This window comes from Apium graveolens, chromosome 7 (assembly GCF_009905375.1).
Source record: "Apium graveolens cultivar Ventura chromosome 7, ASM990537v1, whole genome shotgun sequence".
Lineage (NCBI taxonomy): Eukaryota > Viridiplantae > Streptophyta > Magnoliopsida > Apiales > Apiaceae > Apium > Apium graveolens.
The window spans coordinates 168,942,794-168,970,481 of NC_133653.1; the positions used below are offsets into that span (position 1 = coordinate 168,942,794).

Here is a 27,688-nt window from a genome sequence, read left to right on the forward strand (position 1 = left end):
CGAATGAATATTCAAAATAATATTCAATAATAAAATAAAGTTAAAGTTATCGAATAAACCTTATTCGATTAATAGTTTTGAAAACTATGACCATATATATATATATAAGTATATATATATATATATTTATATCCATATATACAAAATCTACTCGGGATCCTCGACTCCCGGTTTTAGAAAATATTTTCACCTTTGGGTCCCTATACTAAGGGTATATGCAAATTACCGCTATCCTCTAGCATAGGTATTATCAACTGAATCAACAAATATATATGGAAAGAATACGAAACAGGCATGCATATATATATACCATAGCAGCATGCTTCAATATATTGCAACATTTGCTAATTAACCAACATGCATCTATCGCAAGATAATGCATATACATATATACATCACAACAACAGTTATAACGGGTAGAAAACTTGCCTGAGCGACTGGGGGTTATGAATGGCTCGGGACGAGTCTGGTAACCTATAAACAACAAGTAAGTTGGAATTAAACCAAAGTCACTTGTAAATCTATACTTTAACTAACTTAGACTCTAACGCTTGTTTTGCGCTTACTAATTCTCTTAAGTCACTCGAGTACCCTCGGCTCCACTATTTTTAATAATTTAACCATTACGAGTTTTAAGGCGATTCCTTCGCGAGTGTCTTACCAACTGCCTATTACACCTTACATAAATGTTTCATACTTCAATTAGTCCTTTAAGGTCTTTAACCTATGTTTCTGTTAGAAAATTAGGATTTTAGAGCTTAATTTAATTATGTTCTTGATGTTAATCCTAAAATCTAATGATTGGAAATTGTTCAATGATATTTGAACTTAAATTTTCATGTATGGTTTTAAGAATTTTCTTAATGAAATCCATATGAAATGAGAGTTGAAAGTAGCTTGGAAAAGCTTGGAAAAATTTGAGAATGTTTGTCCCACATTGAAATAAATAAAGGAGGGTGTGTGCTTTATATGGTATTACCCACATGAGTAGTATACAACTACTAAGGTGTGTGATGGTCCATTGTGTTGTTGTGTGCTTCACGCGCACACACACACACACGCGCGCGCCCCGCCCCGCCACGCACCGCACCGCACCGGACCGGGTCGGGTCGGGTCGAAGGGCGATTTGGGCGAATGTCTCGGCGTCTCGCGTACGCGAGGCGACCTGGGCGAGGATTTTATTTATTTGAGAATTATTTTAATTCGAATTTATTTATCGGTGATTGGATTATTGGGCTGGGTACTGGAATAGGCTAAGTCCTGCAAATAATCTGATCTGTAACAAGTTCTGAAATAAGAATCAGAACTTAAGAACTGATGAATAAAATCAGAACTTAACAAGTTCTGATATCAGAATCAGAACTTAAGAACTGATGAATAAAATCAGAACTTAACAAGTTCTGATATCAGAATCAGAACTTAAGTACTGATGAGTCATATCAGAACTTAACTTAATTTCTGATTATAATGTGGGTGTTTAATGTGAAAAGCTGTTACAAATAATTTAAATTCAAAAGCTGTTCAGTTTTGATTTTTTCATTAATGAATTCAAAATCTGATCAGTTTTTATTTTTCATTAATGGAGCAGTTTAATTCAGACATTAAGTATGTGGACAGTTTCATTTTTCCTCTCCTATAAATAGAGGCTAAACTGAATGAATGAGATATAACATACACTACATTCTCTTCTCTTCTCTTCAACCTCTCTGCATTTCTCTTCCACAAGTCCTGAAGTGCTGATATTTTCCGGCGACTGAGGTGCTGGTCGAAGTGGAGCTTTTGTTGCTGCTGTTAACATAAACTCCGAGCTGTTTTATCCTGGTGGAGATATTGCGCACATCCCAAACGCAGCAGGTAGGGGGCAATAATCTCTTCAAGAGCAGCCAGGACTTCGAGCAAGGCCTGGTGACTCAGCTGTGATCATTTTCTTGGCATTTTGTATCTGTAAACCTTTGTTTCAGTCACGGTTGAAAGCTATGGTTTCGGGTACATCTCTCTTTCTCTCTTCGTTATTTCAGTTACTGATTTTGTTTACCTGCATGTTTTGTTTTGTTAACTGTGGTCTTGGCCTAAACTTGTTAAATTCTTTATACACTTGCCTCTATGTTGCTATACTTGTTAGTGAGATATCCAACATTCTTGAAGAGATTATTGGTTATATAGAATTTAGCATAATGGTTAACGAAAGTGAGATTATCGTTGGTGGTGGTAGCAGTTCGGGTGTAACTGCTGGGGCCATTGATTGGACCACCTATAGTTTCCCACAAGCTGTTGAACTAACCGGTTTACCGGAGAAATTTAACGGTGGCATTGACTTTTCTCGCTGGCAGAAAAGGATGAAGTTGTGGTTGACTATAAAGGGTCTGTGGCCGGTTGTGGAATATGAGAAACCAGTAGTGGATCAAGAGAAGGCTGACACAGTTAAGGCTTTTGCGAAGTGGGCTGAGAAGGATGGAGTGGCTAGGGCGGCCATTCTGGCGGCACTAACAAACACTTTGTTTGATGTCTATTCTTCTGATGCCTACTCTGCAAAACTCTTATGGGAGAAGCTGGACCAGACACATAATACTGACTCACAAGGTCTAGAAAAGTATTCTGTGGCAAGGTTCCTCGAGTTCAAGCTGGTGGACAATAAGTCCATGACTGAGCAGGTGCATGAGTTCGAGATGATAGTGCATGCTTTGAAGGAGTCTGGAATGAATCTCCCGGAAAAGTTCAAGGTGATGAGTGTGATTGAAAAGCTCCCGAAGTCTTGGGAAGAGTTCTCTCTCTCCCTGAAAAGACAGAAAGGAGAGATCACCTGGACCAACCTTATGCTGGACATCTCGGTACAAGAACAACACAAGTCCAAACAGGGACATGTGATGCCAACTGAACACGGTACCTCGAAGGTAAACATAGCAACTGTAGGACAAAAGAGGAAGGCTTTTGCTAAGAAAGCTAATAGTAATAAACCTAAGAGTGACAAGGACAAGGCCAAGAAACCCAAGGCAAACAAACCATGCTGGTCTTGTGGGCAGGTTGGGCACTGGAGTAAGGACTGCCCTACGAAGAAAGCGAAGAAAACCGAGGTAGCGCAAGCGAATGTTGTGCTTGGAACCGCAAGTGGGCCTGTAGTGAACATGGTTGTTGGTGAGGCTACGGCTTCTGAAACCAACGTTGACCGGTATGTATCCTACAACCCTGTGATATTTTCTACCTATCTGTCAAATGAATGGTTGATAGATACTGGAGCTAATGTACATATTTGTGCTGATATTAGTTTATTTGTATCTTATCAACAGAGTCATAGCTTGACTGTGAAGATGGGGAATGCTAGTGCTGCTCAAGTACATGGAGTTGGAAACGTGGATCTGAAGTTCCCTTCAGGACGTATTCTATCTCTGACGAGAGTGCATCATGTTCCCGACATGCGTAGAAATATAATAAGTGGAAGCTGTTTAGTTTCTAGTGGTTTTGAAATTTCGTTCAAGTGTAATAAAGTAGTTCTTATTCACACTGGTACATTCTTTGGCAAGGGTTACTTGTCAAATGGTTTATTTGTTATTAATGTGGATCCCGTTTTGGGAAGTTTGAATAATAATGTTATTCCTACTGTTAATTGTATTGAATCCTCAAATATATGGCATGCTAGACTAGGTCATTTAAACTTTGGTGCTCTTAAGAACATGATGAACTTAGAGTTGATTCCAAAATATACCATAGAAAAGAATTCTAAATGTCAAGTATGTGTGTCTGCTAAACAGATAAGGAAACCTTTTCATAACGTTGTTAGGGATTCAGACTTGTTAGATTTAGTACACACTGATATTTGTGAATTTGGTGGTGTGTTGACCAAGGACCAGTTTAGATACTTTATTACTTTTATAGATGATAGTAGTAGATATTGTTATGTTTATTTACTTAGACATAAGGATGAAGCACTTAGTAAATTCATTATATATAAAACTGAAGTAGAAAAACAAACTAGTAAGTTACTTAAAAGGTTGAGATCTGATAGAGGTGGTGAGTATACGAGTAATGCTTTTAATGAATTTTGTGCAAACAATGGTATAGTTCATGAAGTTACTCCACCATACACACCTGAGTCTAATGGGGTTGCTGAGCGAAAGAACAGAACATTTAAAGATATGATTAATAGTATGCTTATTAACTCTGGGTTGCCTAAATACATGTGGGGAGAGGCTCTAAATACGGCTTGCCATATTTTGAATAGAGTCCCTCTGAAACATATGGATAAAACACCCTTGGAGTTATGGAAAGGCAGGATGACTAGTCTTAAGTATCTTCGTGTGTGGGGGTGCTTTGCTAAGGTGCTTGTTCCTGAACACAAGAGAAAGAAACTAGGTCCAAAGACTGTTGACTGTATCTTTCTGGGCTATCTTGAAACCACTACAGCTATGAGATTTTTAGTGTTAAAATCTGACATAGATGGTATAGTGGCAAACACGATAGTTGAATTTCGAGATGCGACATTCTTTGAGGATGTCTACCCTATGAAGACTGGAATACCTGAAACGACTTCTGAGGAAGATCTTACTCACACATCAAGTTCTATTCCTGATCATGTGGAAAAGATGACAAATGTGGGGGCGGAACCTAGTAGTAGCTCTATTCCTAAGGAATTAGAGGAACCAAGGAGAAGTAAGCGTGCTAAAGTAGTCAAGGATTTTGGAGGTGATTTCATCACTTACAATATCGAGGACGAACCTTTAACTTTCCGGCAAGCTATGGATTCTTCTGAGTCAAGGCACTGGAAGGGCGCTGTCAAGAGTGAAATTGACTCTATTGTTTCCAATGGAACATGGGAGTTGGTTGATCTCCCTCCTGGGTGTTCTACCATTGGGTGCAAATGGGTCTTTAAAAGGAAGTTGAACCCTGACGGCTCAATAGATAAGTACAAAGCTAGACTGGTAGCTAAGGGTTTTAAGCAGAAGGAAGGAATTGATTATTTTGATACATACTCTCCGGTTGCAAGAATGGTAACAATCCGAATGCTTATAGCATTGGCTTCAGTCCATGGTCTTATCATCCATCAGATGGATGTAAAGACGGCTTTTCTTCATGGTGAACTTGAAGAAGAGATTTATATGGATCAGCCTGATGGATTTGTTGCAACAGGCAATGAAAGGAAAGTATGTAAGTTGATCAAGTCCATCTATGGCTTGAAACAAGCTCCCAGAGATTGGCATAAAAAGTTTGATGAAACTATATTGCCTTTCAGTTATAAGATTAATGAAAGTGATAAGTGTGTCTACACTAAAGTTAAAGGTAATGAGTGTGTTATTTTGTGCCTATATGTGGATGACATTTTACTGTTTGGAACCAATATTGAGATTATTAACGAGACTAAAGAATTCTTGAAAAGGCATTTTGAAATGAAGGATATGGGTGAGGCAAGTGTGATTCTTGGAATCAAATTGATTCAGTCCACTGAAGGAATAACCTTGACTCAATCTCATTATATAGAGAAATCTATACTTGAGAAATATGGTTATTCACAGTGTAGAATCGCTAGTACACCTTATGATTCGAAAGTTGCCCTTGTCAAGAATACTTCAGGAGTGCCTGTGTCTCAGTTAAGGTATTCTCAGATTATTGGGAGCTTGCAGTATCTTGCTAACTGTACTAGACCAGATATTTCATATTCTGTGTCTAAATTGGCGAGATATACAAGCTGTCCAAACAGAACTCATTGGGATGCTCTTGATAGAGTACTTAGATATCTAAAAGGCACAATGTACCTTAGTTTACACTACAGGAGATTTCCTGGTGTGCTTGAAGGGTACAGTGATGCAAGTTGGATAGCTAAGAAGTTTGGTTCCAATGGAGTGACTGGATACGTGTTCACCTTGGCTGGTGGAGCAATATCCTGGAAGTCAAGTAGACAGACTATTGTTACTCGGTCTACTTTTGAGGCTGAGTTGTGTGCACTTGATGCCACAGGGACGGAGGCTGAATGGTTACACGGACTTTTGTCTGCAATACCTGTAGTAAGCAGACCGCTTCCTGCTATTGCTATTCACTGTGATAGTCGAACAACTATCGACAAGATTAGCAGTAAAAAGCATAATGCTAAAACTAAGAGACACATCCAAGTTAGACTCAAGTCTATAAGGGGTTTAGTGACTGATAGGATCATAGCTATAGAGTTCATAGGAACTCAGAATAATATAGCTGATCCTCTTACTAAAGGACTGGAACCTGCAGTGGTCCTTAAGTCAAGGTTGGGGATGGGATTGTCAACCCATCATAATTCATCAACAGTGGGAACCCAATACACATGAGAGGAGATCCCTCGAAGTGTATTCAATGGGTAATAACAAGCTGTAAGGATGAGTTGGTAGTACCTTTGCTACATAGATGATACTATAGTATCTGAGTCTATCCCCTGTAAACCTAGAAGGTACTGACACTGCCAGAAAAGCAAGAGTGGTAAAACTCTGAATGGGATCAAGTCATTTGACGAGATAGAGGCAGTATATCTCTGGAGATGCCCAGCTAAGCGAATGTAATTGTGTGGTCGCAATTAGAGGATTGGGTTAATCCTTGAAGCATTCGACGAACAGGATCGAGACATGACCATTAATGTCTCAAAGCCGTAGATTGGCACCATAACCTTTGACTTGTCGTCGTCTATGGAATATGGTTATACTAAACGGATTAAGATTCAAGGTGAAACATTCCATCTAAGTCCGATAGCCATTGAAGTAGAGGAATTAGGAGGGTTCAAACCTGGAAGGGTACCGACTCTGAAAAACAAGTCATGATGGGAAATTGATCACATTTCTGTATGGATTTGTGGGGGATTGTTAGAAAATTAGGATTTTAGAGCTTAATTTAATTATGTTCTTGATGTTAATCCTAAAATCTAATGATTGGAAATTGTTCAATGATATTTGAACTTAAATTTTCATGTATGGTTTTAAGAATTTTCTTAATGAAATCCATATGAAATGAGAGTTGAAAGTAGCTTGGAAAAGCTTGGAAAAATTTGAGAATGTTTGTCCCACATTGAAATAAATAAAGGAGGGTGTGTGCTTTATATGGTATTACCCACATGAGTAGTATACAACTACTAAGGTGTGTGATGGTCCATTGTGTTGTTGTGTGCTTCACGCGCGCGCCCCGCCCCGCCACGCACCGCACCGCACCGGACCGGACCGGACCGGGTCGGGTCGAAGGGCGATTTGGGCGAATGTCTCGGCGTCTCGCGTACGCGAGGCGACCTGGGCGAGGATTTTATTTATTTGAGAATTATTTTAATTCGAATTTATTTATCGGTGATTGGATTATTGGGCTGGGTACTGGAATAGGCTAAGTCCTGCAAATAATCTGATCTGTAACAAGTTCTGAAATAAGAATCAGAACTTAAGAACTGATGAATAAAATCAGAACTTAACAAGTTCTGATATCAGAATCAGAACTTAAGAACTGATGAATAAAATCAGAACTTAACAAGTTCTGATATCAGAATCAGAACTTAAGTACTGATGAGTCATATCAGAACTTAACTTAATTTCTGATTATAATGTGGGTGTTTAATGTGAAAAGCTGTTACAAATAATTTAAATTCAAAAGCTGTTCAGTTTTGATTTTTTCATTAATGAATTCAAAATCTGATCAGTTTTTATTTTTTCATTAATGGAGCAGTTTAATTCAGACATTAAGTATGTGGACAGTTTCATTTTTCCTCTCCTATAAATAGAGGCTAAACTGAATGAATGAGATATAACATACACTACATTCTCTTCTCTTCTCTTCAACCTCTCTGCATTTCTCTTCCACAAGTCCTGAAGTGCTGATATTTTCCGGCGACTGAGGTGCTGGTCGAAGTGGAGCTTTTGTTGCTGCTGTTAACATAAACTCCGAGCTGTTTTATCCTGGTGGAGATATTGCGCACATCCCAAACGCAGCAGGTAGGGGGCAATAATCTCTTCAAGAGCAGCCAGGACTTCGAGCAAGGCCTGGTGACTCAGCTGTGATCATTTTCTTGGCATTTTGTATCTGTAAACCTTTGTTTCAGTCACGGTTGAAAGCTATGGTTTCGGGTACATCTCTCTTTCTCTCTTCGTTATTTCAGTTACTGATTTTGTTTACCTGCATGTTTTGTTTTGTTAACTGTGGTCTTGGCCTAAACTTGTTAAATTCTTTATACACTTGCCTCTATGTTGCTATACTTGTTAGTGAGATATCCAACAGTTTCAAAGTAAGGCGAGGGGAAATGTTTCATTCGCGAAACGCCGTTACTTGAAAAGGTCGTTTCTCCTAAACCGTGCATCGGAATCGAACGAACTACATATCAAAACGAAGCTCGTAACATGAGCTATCTAGACATGGCAATGGTCAACATCTAGCGGAGGGTTCTCGGGTCCTAATGTTATGCACAAAAACAGTCTAAAAAAATCGGACGTTACGACGACTATGTTTACGCGATTTCCCAAATTAAACCATTCCAAATCAACCACAATTCAACCCACAATCACAACCCAATAAAAACTCCATCCAAACTAAATCATAACAGCCCCAACAACTCCACATTAACAATTTATACTTATTCCCCACATGAACTAAAAGCTTTACTTAGGTTCATTAACTAATAACCAAGATTTCCAACTCCAAAAATATCACAAAATCAACCCATCTCTAAACACACAATAATCATGCCTTTCACCAACTAAACTACTCATAACAAGATTTAAACATGATTACAAACCCATTACACTAACCCATCATTTCAACATTAGGAAATCTAAACAACAAAACTTAAAACTAAGATCATGAAGAGTTATACCTTCCTTGAAGCTTTTAATCCATGAAAGATCCTTGGAATGCCCATGGAAGCCTTAATCTAACCTCCTACAAGCTTGTTCTTTCAAAGAAATCAAGAACACAAAAATTAATTTCAAGAAAGTACTATTCACCATCTTCTTCCTTGATTTCTAGAAAAAGATTGGCTTGGAATTAGAAGCTTAAACTTATAGGAAGTATGTAACTTAACTAGGAGAAGCTAGGATAATTACCTTGTAAAATAGCAAGTGGAGGAGCTTGGACTTTCATTTTTTAAGAAAAGAGGCCGAGAGCTTGAAGAAGAAAATGGGGGTTTTGTGTTTTTTGATGAAAATGAAATGTTTTGGCTTGGTTGGTTGCTTTTTGACTTGTTTTAGTAAATTACCTAGTTGCCCTTGATTTTGTGTGGTTAAAAATCAACCACATCTCCTTCCCCTTATGTCATGCTTATGTCACATTGCTATGTCATCATCCCTTCTAATCTCTTTGATTAGCTTCTAATTGTTTGCCTAATGACCGCTGATCTGTTATACGGTTCGCTTAACTTTCGTTTTCGTTTATCGTTTGAGGGATCATACCCGGGATCTTATTACTTAGGTTCCCTTAACCTTTCTCAATATATTATATTCCTTTTATGATCCTCTCTTATAATCCTTTAATTTAAATCCTTTTTATCCTGTTACCTTATACTCAATTATTTCCGTACCTAGTGGATTTCCGGGAAAAATCAAAGTGTTCGGATTTGGATTCCGACGATCTTTACATACACTTATATACCATATAAAGTACTAATAAAATCTCAGAATATCCATATCAGAACCCCTACATAGTGTGGCATGAAAAGTTTTCTCATTCAGCAAAAGCACTATTCATAAGGGTTTCAAAAATTTCCAAAAATTGGGGTTATTACAGTCTCCCCTCCTTAAAAGGATTCCGTCCCGGAATCAGATAGAAATGAATAGGGATACTTTCTTAACATTGCACTTTCTAACTCTCGAGTAAATTTTCCCACATTGTGGTCCTACCACCAAACTCCGCCTAGTTTGATAATCCTTCTCCTAAGCACTTGTTCCTTTTTCACTCTATAACCCTTCCTGGTTGCTCCATATAGGTTACGTCGGGTTGCATGTCTATATGCTCACATGCCCCTATTTGTCTGGCATCTGAATTATACTTTCTTAACATTGATACGTGGAACACGTTATGAACTTGCTACATATTCGGGGGTAGGGCTAGCTAATATGCTATCTTCCCAATACGTCTTAATATATCCTAAGATCCAACAATTCGTGGACTTAAACTTTCCTTTCTTTCCAACCCTCATCAATTTTTTTTAAGGGAATACTCTTAACAATACAAGGTTCCCTCCTTCATACTCTTTGTCCTTTCATTGTCAAATTAGCATACTTCTTATGTCCATCTTGGGCTACTCCCAGCCGTCCTCTGATTAGATCTATTAAATCCTTGGTCCTTTGGACCACTGCTGGTCCGAGTATCTTGCGCTCTACAACTTCATCCTAACATAAGGGAGATCGACATTGTCTTCCCTCAAGGATCTCATAAGGCGATATCTCGATAATGACATATGATCTATTGTCGTAAGATAACTCAATCCGCGTTAAGTGATCATTCCAAATTCTTTCAAGTCTATTGCATGGAATTTTATCACAGCTTCTAGCACTATAGCTTTGGCGTCTCAATACCCATTCTTTTCCAGTTCGTAATCGCTACTACCTTCCGTTCCTAATAATATACTGGTTATACTTTTGCTCATTAGCGTTCTATAACCTTTTAATAACCACGTCAACCTTAGTATCACGAATGTGTTTCCATTCCGAATACTACCACAACTTTATTACTCCTTTTTCAGCTGTTTCTATTTCCCAAAGTTTGATCAATCATATAGAAGTAAATGAATTTGTTGAGAGATCACTATGATCATGAACACTTGTTATATCGCATAGTTAGTACAGAAGGTGGCCAGCCTTTAGTACTTGACAAGCAATTAAACAATAGCTGGTATCCTACTCGGCTTCTATCACACAGATAGATAGTCATTCGGCAATACCTCCCCTTCTGGAAGGGTTGTTCTTCTCAGCTTACATGAAATGAAAAGAAGAGAAAAGAACGAACTGAAGAGAATTGTATATTCGTAAAAATTTTATTGCCATAAAATATTTGGCTTGGAATCTACCTCTGAACTATAGAGGTTTGTCATAGGAGAACAAAACATATACGTATTTATATCAACATCAAGTATTATAGCATCATATTTCACATGCCTAAATATTTGTTAATCCGTCCATCATTCTCAGGACCCATGCTCTTCCTCGAGCTTATACACAATCACCTTTGAAACTCCCTCGATTTCGAAAAACGAACCTGGGATCTCATTCTAGACATCATCGTTACTAGAGTTCTATGCTTGCACCGCAACCTTCCTTGTATAATAATACGACTCTCTATTGATAAGAAAGAATAAATATTCACTAGGTAGACACTCTACTTAATTAGTCTATCAATGATAACTTATACACTACCACGACCCGATTAGTGGTACTCAATCTCAACAACCATTCAAATACAACTCTCACGGTTGTAATCAGCTCACCACTCGCAGAATCACTGCTGCCTTACTATGGTCCACCACTGACCCACTGTAGTCATTCATTTTCCTTGAAGTCTTAATAGCTAACCATACGGAGTCCATACATATCGTATCGAATTCTTCTAAGGAGGTAACATAATCACCATTCATGATTCATGAAGAACACTCCTGATCCTGACATACATACATGACATGAAGCAAATAAAATTGCAGAAGAGTTTCCATCAAAGCAACGATAGCAGGTTAATACCATTCTTAATCATATGCCTTAAATAGAAGACTTAACTCAAAGGTTCGTCTAGTCCTTTTTGAAACATGGTCCTGGCTTATCTGAAGATAGTATCTTCTGAGATAGATAGCCTGCTCATGGCGATTACATGAATTAAACCTTTACCAACTACTATTAGGGTTGGGTATTTGCACAGTCATCAGAAGGAATGTCAATCTCTCCAACCATAAAACAACCTTTACGGCTTCAACCATTATTACTGTATTCCTCTGGCACGAGCGCCTGTAATTGTCCTCTTACATTTAAAGTGTCGGCCACCTCTTTGGCCTTTCCTGATAGTAATATTTCCTTACAATCAATGTCGTCTTAACCACTTTCACTAATTTTCTACCCTATTTCCGATCACTGCTTGAGTGAAGATGTTTTCCTTAAAATCAAATGAGTAAAAAAAAAAATATCACCATTTTTCCATAAGTTATTGCCTCAGTCTTTAGAGGCTAATCACTGTCAAGACTGACTCTCAATCATACTTAGAACATCTTTTATTCTGGGCCCTAATTGCCCTGAACAATTTCGACCTTTACTGGTTCGATTCATACGTTCTCGTGGTTTAACACGTGCCCCACTTGGCATCATTATAATTACGTCATATTTCCTTTATCCACATTTCTATTCTTGAGAATTTTGAATATTACCTTTTTCCTTGTAAAACCTCTAAGATTATCCTTCAATCGTTCCTCCTGTATTCCCTAGATACAGGGCATATCAAAATACCATTTACTAATACTAGAACCATTGTCTATATATTTCTGAAAAATTTCTCCACTGATTCTTAAGGGTTGTTGTTACCTTAACCCTTTCCCAATCATACTGTCCCTATTAAGGGTGAAATGCCAACCTTTATGCATTCCCCTAGGATTCATTTTAAGTTACCGATGTTCTATCCTTAATTCCACCTTTAAAAGGTACCTGCATCCTTCTATGGATAAATCAAGTCATATATCCCTGATAAGGGTGTCTTATTCAATCATTCCCACCTCGATAGTACATGTCTAATTTCACAATAACATTTGTATTCAAAATGGGGTCAATCAATATGGCCTTCAAAAGATAACAACGGTTATCCGCTTGTCTTGCCTAATTTGGTAACGATAATAAGGATGTTCTGGAAGATATTGGTCATGTTCAACGTGAACTTCTTCTTAATAATTCCTCATTTACTTTTGTTGTTTATCTCAACAGTCACCTCAATGCTGGGATATCTTTCATACCTGGCGTTTCCCTTTCTGGGTAACAAGCCACCGGTCTTACACTTCACATTCTTGAAGGTCACTTCCTTCATTCAATTTTTCCTAATTTCTTACTCCCATGTCTCCTCAGTCTATCCGCATTTTATTTTTCATCCTTCGAACTATCTCAAGGTTTCCTCGGATCCTCCCAACTTACAGGGAATAAAATATATGTATCTCTTATGCGTTCCACCATCAATTTAACTCATGGCGAATCACCCTCATCCTGACGATTACATACTTTTCTATTTCTATTGCTACGAGTCTTTAGGGTTTCCTCATACCCAACTCCCTTATCATTCCTCAAACTCTATTGCCGTTATAATCCTTTCCACTTCAATTTCTTTTAATTTTCCTTTCTCTTATCATTATTTCATGAACCAACCCAACATAAGCATTGATTTCAAACATCCCGTCATTCTGGATTCGTGTCCTTAGAACGAATCTTGACAACTTTTTACAACTTAGATTCACAATTCATCATACTCGTCCGCCTTTGTTCTGGCTCTAAAGCTTTTACACTATCTCCATAACTTTGGGAAGTACCTTCCTGAAAACAATTGACTGAACTTTAATCAGTTTATTATAATCTCTTGCTCCGTGCCTTCCTTGGCCTTTCACCGGCGGGTGGTCTCTCTCTTAGGAGGGTAAGTGACAAAAACAGTCTTTTGTGGTTCATCAATCATTTTGAATCTCAAATGATTCCTATATTTCCTTTAGCCAGGCTCTTGCCTCGGCTGGGTCAGCTTGTTCCTTGGAACTCTGAGAGCTTAGCGACTTAAAGGTCATGAAAGAATTTCCTACCGCATTGTTTCCTCAAGGTGGTGGTTGGGGATAATAGTCTAAGTTCTTTTTAGACAGGTCCATGAATTGCCGTATAGGAGTACCGTCTCGGGTCTCCTTTCCTTACTCGACTTTCTGTTTCCTTAGTATGAAATGTTTCATCCTTCTCCCATACTTGGGGTTATCTTATACGTTAAAATCCTCATTTTCCACTTCATTATGTTATGGGTTCCTTCTATCTTGATGGCGTCCTCCCTGACTATCACATTCAGGGTTTGCCCTTAATCTTATTCCTTGAACTATGACTTTCATCTAAGATCTCATCTTTAAGCTCTTGAACATTTGGAACCCAAATTCTATAGGAATACCTCATTATTCCCTTATCATCTTTCTCGGTATTAATCTCATATCTATTTGTTGGCTCTCTGCCTTCATTCATCACTTTTTCTGGCACAATATGTTCTTTTCCGATAATTCGGTCTGTATTGCAATCTCAAACAGCTTTTCGGTACCGGCTCCGGTTACCTTCACTTCTATTTCCATTTTCTCAAAATCTCTTATAACTCTCCCAAGGACATTATCATCTTGAGTCTCTCCTTTCTACTAAGGGCATCAGCCACCACATCGGCTTTCCCCGAATGATAAAGAATCTCTCAATCATAATTCTTGATTAGCTCTAACCGCCTCCTCTGGCGTATGTTGAGCTCTCTCTACGGGAAAATGTACTAGAGCACTTATGGCTTAGGTAAATCTCGCACTTCTCTCCATACAAGTAGTGCCTCCAATATTTAGAGCAAAACTATTGCCACGAGCCCAAGCTCATGGGTGGGGATATCGAATTTCATATTACCTTAATTGTCTTGACGTGTACGCGATTACCTTACCGTGCTGCATAAGCACGCACCCTAAGCCCTTGTGCGAAGCGTCACTACACTTCGCAAAATCTCCTTTTCCATCCGGCAACGCCAGCATAGGGGCCGTCACCAACCTTTGCTTCAGTTCTTGAAAGCTGTTCTCGCATTTCTCTGTCCATTCGAACTTCTCAGTCTTACGAGTAAGCCACGTTAAAGGGGCTACTATCTTTACAAACTTGAACGAACCTCCGGTAGTGACCGACCAATCCTACCTCTGGTAGTTGACCAAACCATGGTCATCAATTCATCAGTGGTCCTTTATTCATTCTTGTCAGGATCCTCCATGGGATCCTCCTCAGCAACTATCCCTTCTAGGACAACATCCTCAACCGCTATATCCTCAATATGAACATCATCCGATCCCGCGTTAGGACGCTCTATCGGATCCATAATCTGATCTTTAATAAGTAATAAACATCATCGCATTGTTGCTCCTCAACCTCAGGGTTCGGAAGCCCGCTACCGTCTACGATAACGAACTACGCTTCTATCACGATATTTATAAGAGTTCCCATAAGGGTTTTAACTGTCAGTACTACGTTAGGTAGCCCGACTATGAACTTGGAAAGAGTTCTTATTATCTTAGTGAACTTATTATCTTAACGTCACATCATCTCCGAGGTTTATAACGCTTAGCTCTGATACCACTTCTGTAACACCCCAAGATCCGGGGTCGGGGATCCGGGTTGTCACGAGTTCCATTTCCCTTAGTAACACCCAACCTTAATCATTAATCAACTACTCTCTACTGTGACCCCACAATAAACACACACACCACACGTTATAGTCTCAGAGATGAACATCCAAAAATAATCACAAGTCATTTTATTCCACAATTATCTGCCAATACACCTTAGAAGGTTTTCTGAATAAATTTACATTTTCTTTGCCATTATTACAATTCGTAAATATACATAATCTGGTACATCAAAAGTTGAAGCCTAGTCTATTGGTATTTCCCTACCTCAGCTACAGTGACTTCAACACCTATAGGAAACTGCGGAATGCTTCCTATCCGCTCGCGAATTGGGAGCTTGGTCCTGTTCATCTTGTCTATCTGATGTTGTGTGATGAAAGAAGAAAGCAAGGGTGAGCAGCAAGCCCACCAAAATAATATGTATAATGATTAACAATATATGAGCCTTCTCATAGTACTCATGAAAGTCTTGGTCAAAAGAAATAAACCAAGTTTGATATTTTAATGCGATGAAGTCGCAAAATAGTCAGTATATATATATATACATATATACTTTTCAAAATCTTGGAAGTCCTCTTCCATGCATAATATACACAAAGTTCCAGTTTATAATTGTATAAAAAGTATCGTTGCAAGGTGATCTAATATATCTAACCTTGTCTCAATGTTTTTCTGAAAATCTTTGTCATTCATAAGACAATTATTAACTAGATATAAGTTTAAAAGATGAAGTTACAAGATACTCCAATATACTTATATCTTTTCCAAATACTACTTGAACTACCACCGTTCAAGTTATAATTAATTTCAAAAGTTCATCCCACTGATGAGACCACAAGATAAGACTTGAATAGATTCAATCTTTGAAATATTATTAAAGGAAATGAAGTTAGGATATACTTCATTAAGTTCTGATATATATATATATCCACATATACATCTTCTTTATACATTTCCTGAAAACCTCTGTCATGTAAAGTATGAACAGAGTTGAAATATCCAATAAATTTGGAAAGGAAAAGAATTTTGGCATAAACCAGGTATCTCGCTGATCAGGAAAAGATACCAATAAGTAACCTTTTCTACTAGTAGATGGACGAATTCCCCACTGGTCATCACCCTGGTCTCAATAGGACCTTATGCTGGACTGCCACTCAGCCACTTATGCATTTGATGGACTCCCACTGAGCCACTTACACTATCATGGACGCCCACTGAGCCCATGTTGCTTATGCCGACTCAATAGATGGACTTACTTCCCGAACGTTGGGTAAGTAATCAATTCATTTACCAAAACTGCAACCTTGTTGCGAATATAAAATACACCACAGAGCCGGATCCCTCAGGTTTTGAGCGAGTATTTAAATCCCCTTAAAAAGGAAGATCTTAAATATAAAAATAAGTTTTGGGATCCGCTCTAACTTTTAAAAATCATTTTGAAGACTCGAAAACACTTTAAAGAGTGTTTGGAGTAAAGCTGATTTAATGAAGTAAACCAGTCTCCAGTATATTTAGAAAATGTCTGAATATTATTATTTAAATAATATTCCCATAAAGAATAATCTTTATAAAAATAATTGAAGTAGAAGTATTAAAACTTATACTTGAAACGAGTATTAAATAACCAAAGATATACTTATACGAAAGTACTATCTTTAATTGAATAATCGAAAATAAGTTTGATTATTGACACCTTATTCTTTAATAAAATAAAGAATATATTGCAGTAATAAGCGGAGTCATAATACCTCGAATGAATATTATAAATAATATTCATAAAATAAAGGAGTCATACATCCTCAAATGAATATCCAAGTAATATCCAATAATAATATAAAAGAGTCATAAGCCCTCGAATAATATTCGAAATAATATTCAATAAATAATATAAAGAGTCATAAGCCCTCGAATGAATATTCAAATAATATTCATTTAATAAAATAAAGAAGTCATAAGCTCTCGAATGAATATTCAAAATAATATTAATTTAATATAAAGGAGTCATAAGCCTTCGAATGAATATTCAAAATAATATTCAATAATAAAATAAAGTTAAAGTTATCGAATAAACCTTATTCGATTAATAGTTTTGAAAACTATGACCATATATATATATAAGTATATATATATATATATATTTATATCCATATATACAAAATCTACTCGGGATCCTCGACTCCCGGTTTTAGAAAATATTTTCACCTTTGGGTCCCTATACTAAGGGTATATGCAAATTACCGCTATCCTCTAGCATAGGTATTATCAACTGAATCAACAAATATATATGGAAAGAATACGAAACAGGCATGCATATATATACCATAGCAGCATGCTTCAATATATTGCAACATTTGCTAATTAACCAACATGCATCTATCGCAAGATAATGCATATACATATATACATCACAACAACAGTTATAACGGGTAGAAAACTTGCCTGAGCGACTGGGGGTTATGAATGGCTCGGGACGAGTCTGGTAACCTATAAACAACAAGTAAGTTGGAATTAAACCAAAGTCACTTGTAAATCTATACTTTAACTAACTTAGACTCTAACGCTTATTTTGCGCTTACTAATTCTCTTAAGTCACTCGAGTACCCTCGGCTCCACCATTTTTAATAATTTAACCATTACGAGTTTTAAGGCGATTCCTTCGCGAGTGTCTTACCAACTGCCTATTACACCTTACATAAATGTTTCATACTTCAATTAGTCTTTTAAGGTCTTTAACCTATGTTTCAAAGTAAGGCGAGGGGAAATGTTTCATTCACGAAAGGCCGTTACTTGAAACGGTTGTTTCTCCTAAACCGTGCATCAGAATCGAACAAACTACATATCAAAACGAAGCTCATAACATGAGCTATCTAGAAATTTCAATGGTCAACATCTAGCAGGGGGTTCTCGGGTCCTAATATTATGCACAAAAACAGTCTAAAGAAAATCGGACGTTACGGCGGCTATGTTTACGCGATTTCCCAAATTAAACCATTCCAAATCAACCACAATTCAACCCACAATCACAACCCAATAAAAACTCCATCCAAATTAAATCATAACAGCCCCAACAACTCCACATTAACAATTTATACTTATTCCCCACATGAACTAAAAGCTTTACTTAGGTTCATTAACTAATAACCAAGATTTCCAACTCCAAAAATATCACAAAATCAACCCATCTCTAAACACACAATAATCATGCCTTTCACCAACTAAACTACTCATAACAAGCTTTAAACATGATTACAAACCCATTACACTAACCCATCATTTCAACATTAGGAAATCTAAACAACAAAACTTAAAACTAAGATCATGAAGAGTTATACCTTCCTTGAAGCTTTTAATCCATGAAAGATCCTTGAAATGCCCATGGAAGCCTTAATCTAACCTCCTACAAGCTTGTTCTTTCAAAGAAATCAAGAACACAAAAATTAATTTCAAGAAAGTACTATTCACCATCTTCTTCCTTGATTTCTAGAAAAAGATTGGCTTGGAATTAGAAGCTTAAACTTATAGGAAGTATGTAACTTAACTAGGAGAAGCTAGGATAATTACCTTGTAAAATAGCAAGTGGAGGAGCTTGGACTTTCATTTTTTAAGAAAAGAGGCCGAGAGCTTGAAGAAGAAAATGGGGGTTTTGTGTTTTTTGATGAAAATGAAATGTTTTGGCTTGGTTGGTTGCTTTTTGACTTGTTTTAGTAAATTACCTAGTTGCCCTTGATTTTGTGTGGTTAAAAATCAACCACATCTCCTTCCCCTTATGTCATGCTTATGTCACATTGCTATGTCATCATCCCTTCTAATCTCTTTGATTAGCTTCTAATTGTTTGCCTAATGACCGCTGATCTGTTATACGGTTCGCTTAACTTTCGTTTTCGTTTATCGTTTGAGGGATCATACCCGGGATCTTATTACTTAGGTTCCCTTAACCTTTCTCAATATATTATATTCCTTTTATGATCCTCTCTTATAATCCTTTAATTTAAATCCTTTTTATCCTGTTACCTTATACTCAATTATTTCCGTACCTAGTGGATTTCCGGGAAAAATCAAAGTGTTCGGATTTGGATTCTGACGATCTTTATATACACTTATATCTCATATAAAGTACTAATAAAATCTCAGAATATCCATATCAGAACCCCTACATAGTGTGGCATGAAAAGTTTTCTCATTCAGCAAAAGCACTATTCATAAGGGTTTCAAAAATTTCCAAAAATTGGGGTTATTACACATTATTTCTGTTTCTTGTTTGGACAAGAAAGGTTTTTCGTTTACAATAAAGAACAACAGTTGCTCTTTTGCTTTGAATGATTTAACCTATGGTGTTGCGCGTTTATTTAATGGTTTATATGTTCTTGATTTAGATAACCCTGTCTGTAATATAGAAAACAAATGACTTAAAATGAATGACTCAAATCAAACATACCTCTGGCATTGTCGTCTAGGCCACATAAATGAGAAACGCATATCCAAATTACATAAGGATGGATACTTGGATAAGTTTGATTTTGAATCATACCAAGAATGCAAATCTTGTTTGCTTGGTAAGATGACTAAAGCCCCTTTCACTGGTAAGGGTCAAAGGGCCACTAAATGTCTGGAGCTAATACATAGTGATGTATGTGGCCCAATGCATGTAATGGCTAGAGGAGGCTACTACTACTTCATAACATTTACTGATGATTTCAGTAGATATGGATATGTATATCTTATGAAGAACAAATCCGATTCTTTTGAAAAATTTAAAGAATACAAGGTTGAAGTAGAGAAGCAAATAGGCGGAGATGTAAGTATTAAGATCTTACGATCCGATCATGGGGGTGAATACTTAAGCACTGAATTTAGAGAGTATTTGAAAAAGTGTGGTATTGTATCACAACTCACTCCGCCAGGAACACCTCAATGGAATGGAGTTTCAGAGAGGAGAAATCGCACCTTGTTGGACATGGTGCGATCGATGATGAGTCATGCAGATCTTCCAATTAGTTTCTGGGGTTACGCTCTAGAAACAGCGGCTTTCATACTTAACCGTGTTCCTACTAAGAAGGTTCAAAAGACTCCATATGAGATATGGAAGGAGAAACGGTCAGGCATGAACTTTATGAAAGTTTGGGGATGTAAGGAGTTTGTGAAATGTCAAGAATCTGACAAGCTTGGACCTAAATCCGAAGAGTGCATTTTTGTAGGGTACCCTAATGAAACAAAGGCGTATTATTTTTATAGTCCTTCTGAGCAGAAAGTGTTTATTGCTCGAGATGTTGTCTTCATGGAAAGAGATTTTGTTTCCAAAAGAAACAGTGGGAGAACTATAGATCTCGATGAAGATCAAGAACCGCAAAATAGCATTGAACCTGAAGTGGAACAAGAGCAGAATAATGATAATGCTCAACAAACACAGGTTATTCGTAGATCTGGTAGATTTCGCCATGAGCCAGAGAGATATGGATTTCTCATGACTCGGTGTGGTGATTTGATGCTCATAGATGAAGATGAGCCTCTCACATACCAAGATGCTATGAACAGTCCAGACTCTAAGAGATGGCTTGAAGCCATGAAATCCGAGATAGATTCCATGTACGAAAACGAAGTATGGACTTTGGTTGATCCACCTGAAGGGGTAAAACCCATAGGGTGCAAATGGGGTTTTAAGAAGAAAAAGGGCATGGATGGAAATGTTCAGACCTATAAAGCTAGGCTAGTTGCAAAAGGTTTCAAACAAATTCATGGTATTGACTATGATGAAACTTTCTCACCAGTGGCTATGGTCAAGTCTATAAGGATTTTACTTGCCATTACAGCATTCCATGATTATGAAATCTGGCAAATGGATGTCAAAACAACCTTCCTTAATGGAAGCCTTGAAGAGGATGTGTACATGACACAACCTGAGGGTTTTGTCGATCCAAGGAATGCTGGCAAGGTATGTAAATTACGTCGATCCATTTATGGATTGAAGCAATCCTCTAGGAGATGGAATATCCGTTTTGATGAAATAGTCACAGAGTATGGCTTTGTTCAAAACGAAGATGAACCGTGTGTTTACAAGAAGGTTAGTGGGAGCTATGTGGCATTCATAGTACTATATGTTGATGATATACTACTAATGGGGAATGACATACCTTCTCTAAAGGCTGTTAAGACTTGGTTAGGGAGAAATTTCTCCATTAAAGACTTAGGAGAGGCATCCTACATTCTAGGAATGAGGATCTATAGAGAAAGATCTAGAAGGATGATCGATCTAAGTCAGAGCACATACATTCATAAGGTTTTGCATCGTTTTGGAATGCAAAATGCAAAAAGGGGATATGTCCCCGTGTCTCAAGGGATAACGATCTCTAAGGACCAGTGTCCAAAATCATTGGATGAGAAGGACCACATGAAGAAAGTTCCATATGCTTCAGCAATTGGATCTATCATGTATGCAATGGTATGTACTCGCCCAGATGTCTCGTATGCTTTGAGCATGACGAGCAGATACCAGTCTAATCCGGGTGAAGGTCACTGGACGGCAGTTAAGAATATTCTTAAGTACCTGAAAAGAACTAAAGATTCATTCTTGGTGTATGGAGGAGAAGAGAAACTCGTTGTAAAAGGTTACACCGATGCAAGTTTCCAAACAGACAGAGATGATACTGTATCACAGTCTGGTTTTATGTTTTGTCTAAACAGAGGTGCTGTAAGCTGGAAGAGTTCAAAGCAAGAAACAGTAGCTGATTCTACAATGGAGGCTGAGTACATTGCAGCTTGTGAAGCAGCTAAGGAGGCCGTTTGGATTCGAAAGTTCATTTCTGATTTGGGAGTGGTTCCATCGATCGCAGATCCCATTGATCTATACTGCGATAATAATGGAGCCATTGCACAGGCTAAAGAACCTAGATCACACTCCCGGGCTAAACATATACTCAGGAGATTTCACCTTATTTGAGAGATTAATGAAAGGGGTGATATACACATATGTAAAGTGCACACAAATGATAACATTGCAGACCCACTGACCAAAGGCTTGTCACAACAGAAGCACGATGGTCACACTAGTTCCATGGGTATTAGATATATGGGTGATTGGCTCTAGTGCAAGTGGGAGATTGTTAGTGTAGGTGCCCTAGAGGCAATACATTATTCTTTTATAATCTTTATGTCAGTTGATCATTCAATAAATATATTTATTATGACCTTAATTACTGTGATATTTTGTTAGCATAATAAATATCCTTAGAATCATGATACAAATTGTATAGTTTAAGTACATGATTTGAACTTGAGATTATATAATATATCATATTCTTAAAGGTCCCTAGTCGAGTATTATTATATAGGACAATAATAATACATAGATAGACTAGTATGTTGTTTGACAAGATAACCACATCTCATTGGTTATAAGTATGGGGATACTAAAGTCAATATATAGGTACATGTGAGAGTACATGGTACTGGACAGACCCACGGTGAGATTCTTCATGTTTAATAAAGTCATAAGAAAGACTCACAGTGATAATGGTGTAACAATCCTTTGACTTGAAATCATTATATTTCTATATGAGGATTAATATACTTTGACTACATTAAAAGTTACTTTTGATCGGGTGATGATAAAAGTGGACATCGGGTATATCATGAGTCGTATGAGAAATATGAATGATAGATAAAGGATTTAACCCTCCTATAATTAGGAGAGATATTATTGGCCTCTTGATTGAGTGAGATTATAAAAGCATGGCCATGCTCAAATAATGATTTGTCTTGATAATCTACTCATGGATCAAGTAAACCCGGATTAAATGTTGAAGAGGATGACTAAATACATGCCTCGAGTTTAATCTATAATATGTAAGGTTAAAGGGATTATATTACACGAAAAACATTAATCATGAAAGGTTTTATCTAATCACGATTTAATTATTGTTTAATTGGGTAACAATGATGTATTACTAGATACCGCTCATTGTTTATAATTTTATTAGAGAATAAAATTATTGCCAATTAAATAATAGCTTATAGGGTCGCACAAATAGAGCACTTAATGGAATAGTTAATTTAAATTATGGATTTAAATTAATTGATGATTATTTGAATTTTATTATAATTAAGTAAGACTTAATTGAGATAATATAAATTCGAATTAAAAGGAATGTTTTTGCCCATAATAATTAAGTATGACTTAGTTATTAATTAAATAATAGAAATTTGTTTTTATTATTTAATCCAATACCTACTAGGGTTGGGCTTTGCTGTTATGGGCCTTTTTAATCAGCCATTATAAATACATAATGATAGGTTAAAGAGGCTGGTACATTTTTGAGAAAACCCTAGCAGCAAAGAGAGGCAGAGGCAATTCAGATCATCAAGAAGGAGGCTAGTACATCCATTCTGTAGTCAAGTTCGTGAGATGTTCTTGAAGGTGCTCGTGTGGATACCATAGAGGTGTTTCTCCGAGAGGTAGACACAAAGCGTGATAGCTAGGATCTCCGTTGAGTTCGTGAAAGTTAAGCTCTTGAAAGGTATGATTCGTTATCTCCATAATCTGCCCATAATTATACATGGATCCTGTTTTTGGGTTTCAAAATTTTGTTTTATTTACGTTTATCCGCTGCGTTTTATGCCTTCGAAACCCAACAATATACATCTATATATATACATTTCATACACTCCTTGAAAACCTCTGTTATGAAAATTATAAACAGAGTTGCAATATCCAATGAATTTGGAAAGGAGAAAACCTTGGCATAAACCTGATATCTTGCTGATCAGGCAAAGATACCAATAAGTAACTTTTTCTACTAGTAGATGGACGAATTCCCTACTGGTCATCACCCTGGCCGCAATAGGACCTTATGCTGGACTGCCACTCAGCCACTTACACATTTGATGGACTTCCACTGAGCCACTTACACTTTCATGGACGCCCACTGAGCCCATGTTGCTTATGCCGACTCAATAGATGGACTTACTTCCTGAACGTTGGGTAAGTAATCAATTTATTTATCAAAACAGCAACCTCGTTGTGAATATAAAATACACCACAGAGCCGGATCCTTCAGGTTTTGAGCGAGTATTTAAATCCCCTTTGAAAGGAAGATCTTAAATATAAAAATGAGTTTTGGGATCCGCTCTAACTTTTAAAATCATTTGGAAGACTCGAAAACATTTTTAAGAATGTTTGGAGTAATGCTGTTTTAATGAAATAAATCAGTCCCGATATATTAAAAAATATCTGAATATTATTATTTAAATAATATTCCCATAAGGATAATCTCTATATAAATAATTTGAAGTAGAAGTTTTAAAACTCATACTTGAAATGAATAATAAATAACCAAAGGTATACTTATACGAAGTACGATCTTTATTTGAATAATCGTAAATAAGTTTGATTATCAAAACATTATTCTTTAATAAAATAAAGAATATTATTTAGTAAATAAGCGGAGTCATAAGTCCTCGAATGAATATTCAAAATAATATTCATTAAATAGAATAAACAGAGTCATAAGTCCTCGAATGAATATTCAAGATAATATTCATTAAATAAAATAAACCGAGTCATAAGTCCTCGAATGAATATTCAAGATAATATTCATTAAATAAAATAAACTGAGTCATAAGTCCTCAAATGAATATTCAAAGTAATATTCATTAATAAAAATAAAGTTATCGAATAAACCTTATTCGATTAATAGTTTTGAAAACTATATCTATATATATATATATATAAATATATATAATATACTCGGGAACATCGACTCCCGGTATTAGAAAATGTTCGCCTTTGGGTCCCCTATACTAAGGGTATACACAACTACTGCTTATCTCTAGCATAGGTATTATGCAATTATAAGCATTGGAATCAACAGATAGATATCACGATTACGAAATAGACATGCATATAAACCATATCAGCATGCTCCAATATATCGCAAGATTTCCTAGTTAACCATCATGCATCTATCACAAGATAATGCATATACATATATACATCACAACAACAGTATAACGGGTAGAAAACTTGCCTGAGCGACTGGGGATGGTAAAAGGCCTGGGACGAGTCTGGTAACCTATAAACAACATATAAGTTGAAATTAAACCAAAGTCTCTTGAGAAACGTGACTTTAATAAATTAGACTCTAACGTTCTCTTATGGTCGCTTATACGCTTAACGATTCACATAAGTCGCTCGAGTACCCTCGGCTCCACCATTTTTAATAAATTAACCGTTACGAATTTTAAGGCGACACTTTCGTGAATACCCTAACAACTGCCTAATCCAATTTACATAATTGTTTCATACTCCAATTAGTCATTTAAGGGCCTTAACCAAGGTTTCAAAGTAAGGCGAGGGGTAATGGTTCGTTCGCTAAACGCCGTTACTTAAAACGGTCGTTTCTCCTAAACCGTACATCGGATTCAAGCGAACCACATATCAAAATAAAGCTCGTAACATGAACTATCTAAACATGGAAATGGTTAGAATCTTTCAGTGAGTTCACAGGTCCTAAAGTTAAGAACAGAACAGTTAAGGAAAATTGGGCATTATAACGTTTATGTTTACACGATTTCCAATTTAATTAACACTCTAAATTATCATCAATTCACTCACAACCACCAATACAACAATATTCAACCATCATACTACAAACTCAGTCCCCAACTCCAAGTTTTACCAATTTATCCAACCAATCAAAGACCCAATATTCAAAACCAATACAAATCCACCAAAACTACTTATAATCAAAGATCTAGCCTTAATACTAACAATGCTTCAATAAAACTTAATGGAATCATAAAATTAAAGCTAGGGTTTGAAGTTGATACCTTTCTTGGTAGGTGTTAAGTTGCTAGGAAGCCTTAGGGAGCCTTAATCTAACCTCCTACAAGCTTGATCTTTCCAAAGAAATCAAGAACACAAAGTTAGGGTTTGAAGTTTTTAAATGTCCGATTTAAAGAACTGTAAAAATGAGGGTCTTACCATGCTTATTTGGACGAGACTTGTGAATAAGAGTTGTAGGCCATATCAATACCTTTCCAACGAGCTATAGAACAGAACATTTGAGTGAGTATTGAAGGAGATATGGTAGTTTTAAGTTGCTGCTCTGGTTTTGGCCGAGAGCAAGGGAAGAAAAAGTGAAGTAAAAATGTTTCTAGTTTGATTAAATGATTTATGTGGTGTTTAGCTTGGTTACTTCCTTTTGTTGTTAATTAGATTGTTACCATGGTAAAAATTGTGTGGCTCACAATCAACCAACCAATCCCTCCATTTGTCTTGCTTATGTCACCATGCCTATGTCATCTTTCTCATGTCAGCCTCTTACACTTGTCTTCTTCTTGTTGGTGTGATGACATTATCATCCACTAACCTCTTTGATTAACCCCTAATTACTTAGCTAATGACCGCTTATCTGTTATACGGTTCGCTTAACTTTCATTCTGGTTTATCATTTGAGGGATCATACCTGGGATCTTATTACTTAGGTTCCCCTAAACCTTTCTCAATATTTTATATTCCTTTTATGATCCACTCTAAAAATCCTTGAATTTAAATCTTTTTTATCATGTTACCTTATACTCAATTCTTTCGGTATCTGGTGGATTTTCGGAAAAAATCAAAGTGTTCGGATTTGGATTCTGACGATCTTTACATACACTTATATACCATATAGAGTACTAATAAGACCTCAGAATATCAATAAAAGAACTGGTACATTGTGTGGCATGAAAAGTTTTCTTATTCAGCATAATCAGCAAAATCACTATTCATAAGATTTACAAAAAGTCCAAAAATTTTGGGGTTATTACAGGTCTTTAGTGAAAACTGATGAATCCCCCATGTTTGTGATGGTGTCATCAAGGTCTACCCCAGCTAGTAGCCTCTCACCATCTAAATGAGGTGTCTGGGTGGTGAACAAGTTTCTAGAACCAAGTCACTTGATTTTTGTTGCACTTAAGAAGTGGATTCAAGTGCAATTGGAAGAGAAGAAATTTTAGATATAAGAGATGTTTGCTCAGTTGTGAGTATTGGCAGCTCCCCCTGAATAGATGAGGGAGCTTCAAGAGATGTGTCCTCACAGTGTGTTACTTCCTTATTTCTCCTACCATACACTTGAATTGCTTCTTGTGCAGGATGTGCAGATTCACTATTTGTTGTTTTTACAAATGCATCCTGTTGGGAGGATGCAGAGCTGGTTAGAGTAGTCAACTTAATGTGCTTACTCCTTTTGGATCTTTTGACCAGAGGTGACTCTTTTTCAGCTATATCCTCACCACTCTCAGTTACAACAGTTAAGGTTGCCTCCTTTCTCTTTTTTTTACTCACCTCATCCTTTTGAGAAGATGAAGTCGTTGGTTGCCTAGCTTCTAAAGATTTTGAAAGAA

General features: G+C 36.8%; 1 protein-coding gene across 1 annotated transcript; it reads left to right on the forward strand.

Annotated features, from left to right (window-relative positions):
- Positions 1-2,666: 2,666 nt before the first annotated feature.
- Positions 2,667-3,687, forward strand: LOC141674177 (uncharacterized). The gene is made up of 2 exons (XM_074480898.1): positions 2,667-3,166; positions 3,285-3,687. Exons 1-2 carry the CDS (start codon positions 2,667-2,669, stop codon positions 3,295-3,297), a joined length of 513 nt encoding a protein of 170 aa, XP_074336999.1. The 3' UTR covers positions 3,298-3,687.
- Positions 3,688-27,688: the final 24,001 nt, after the last annotated feature.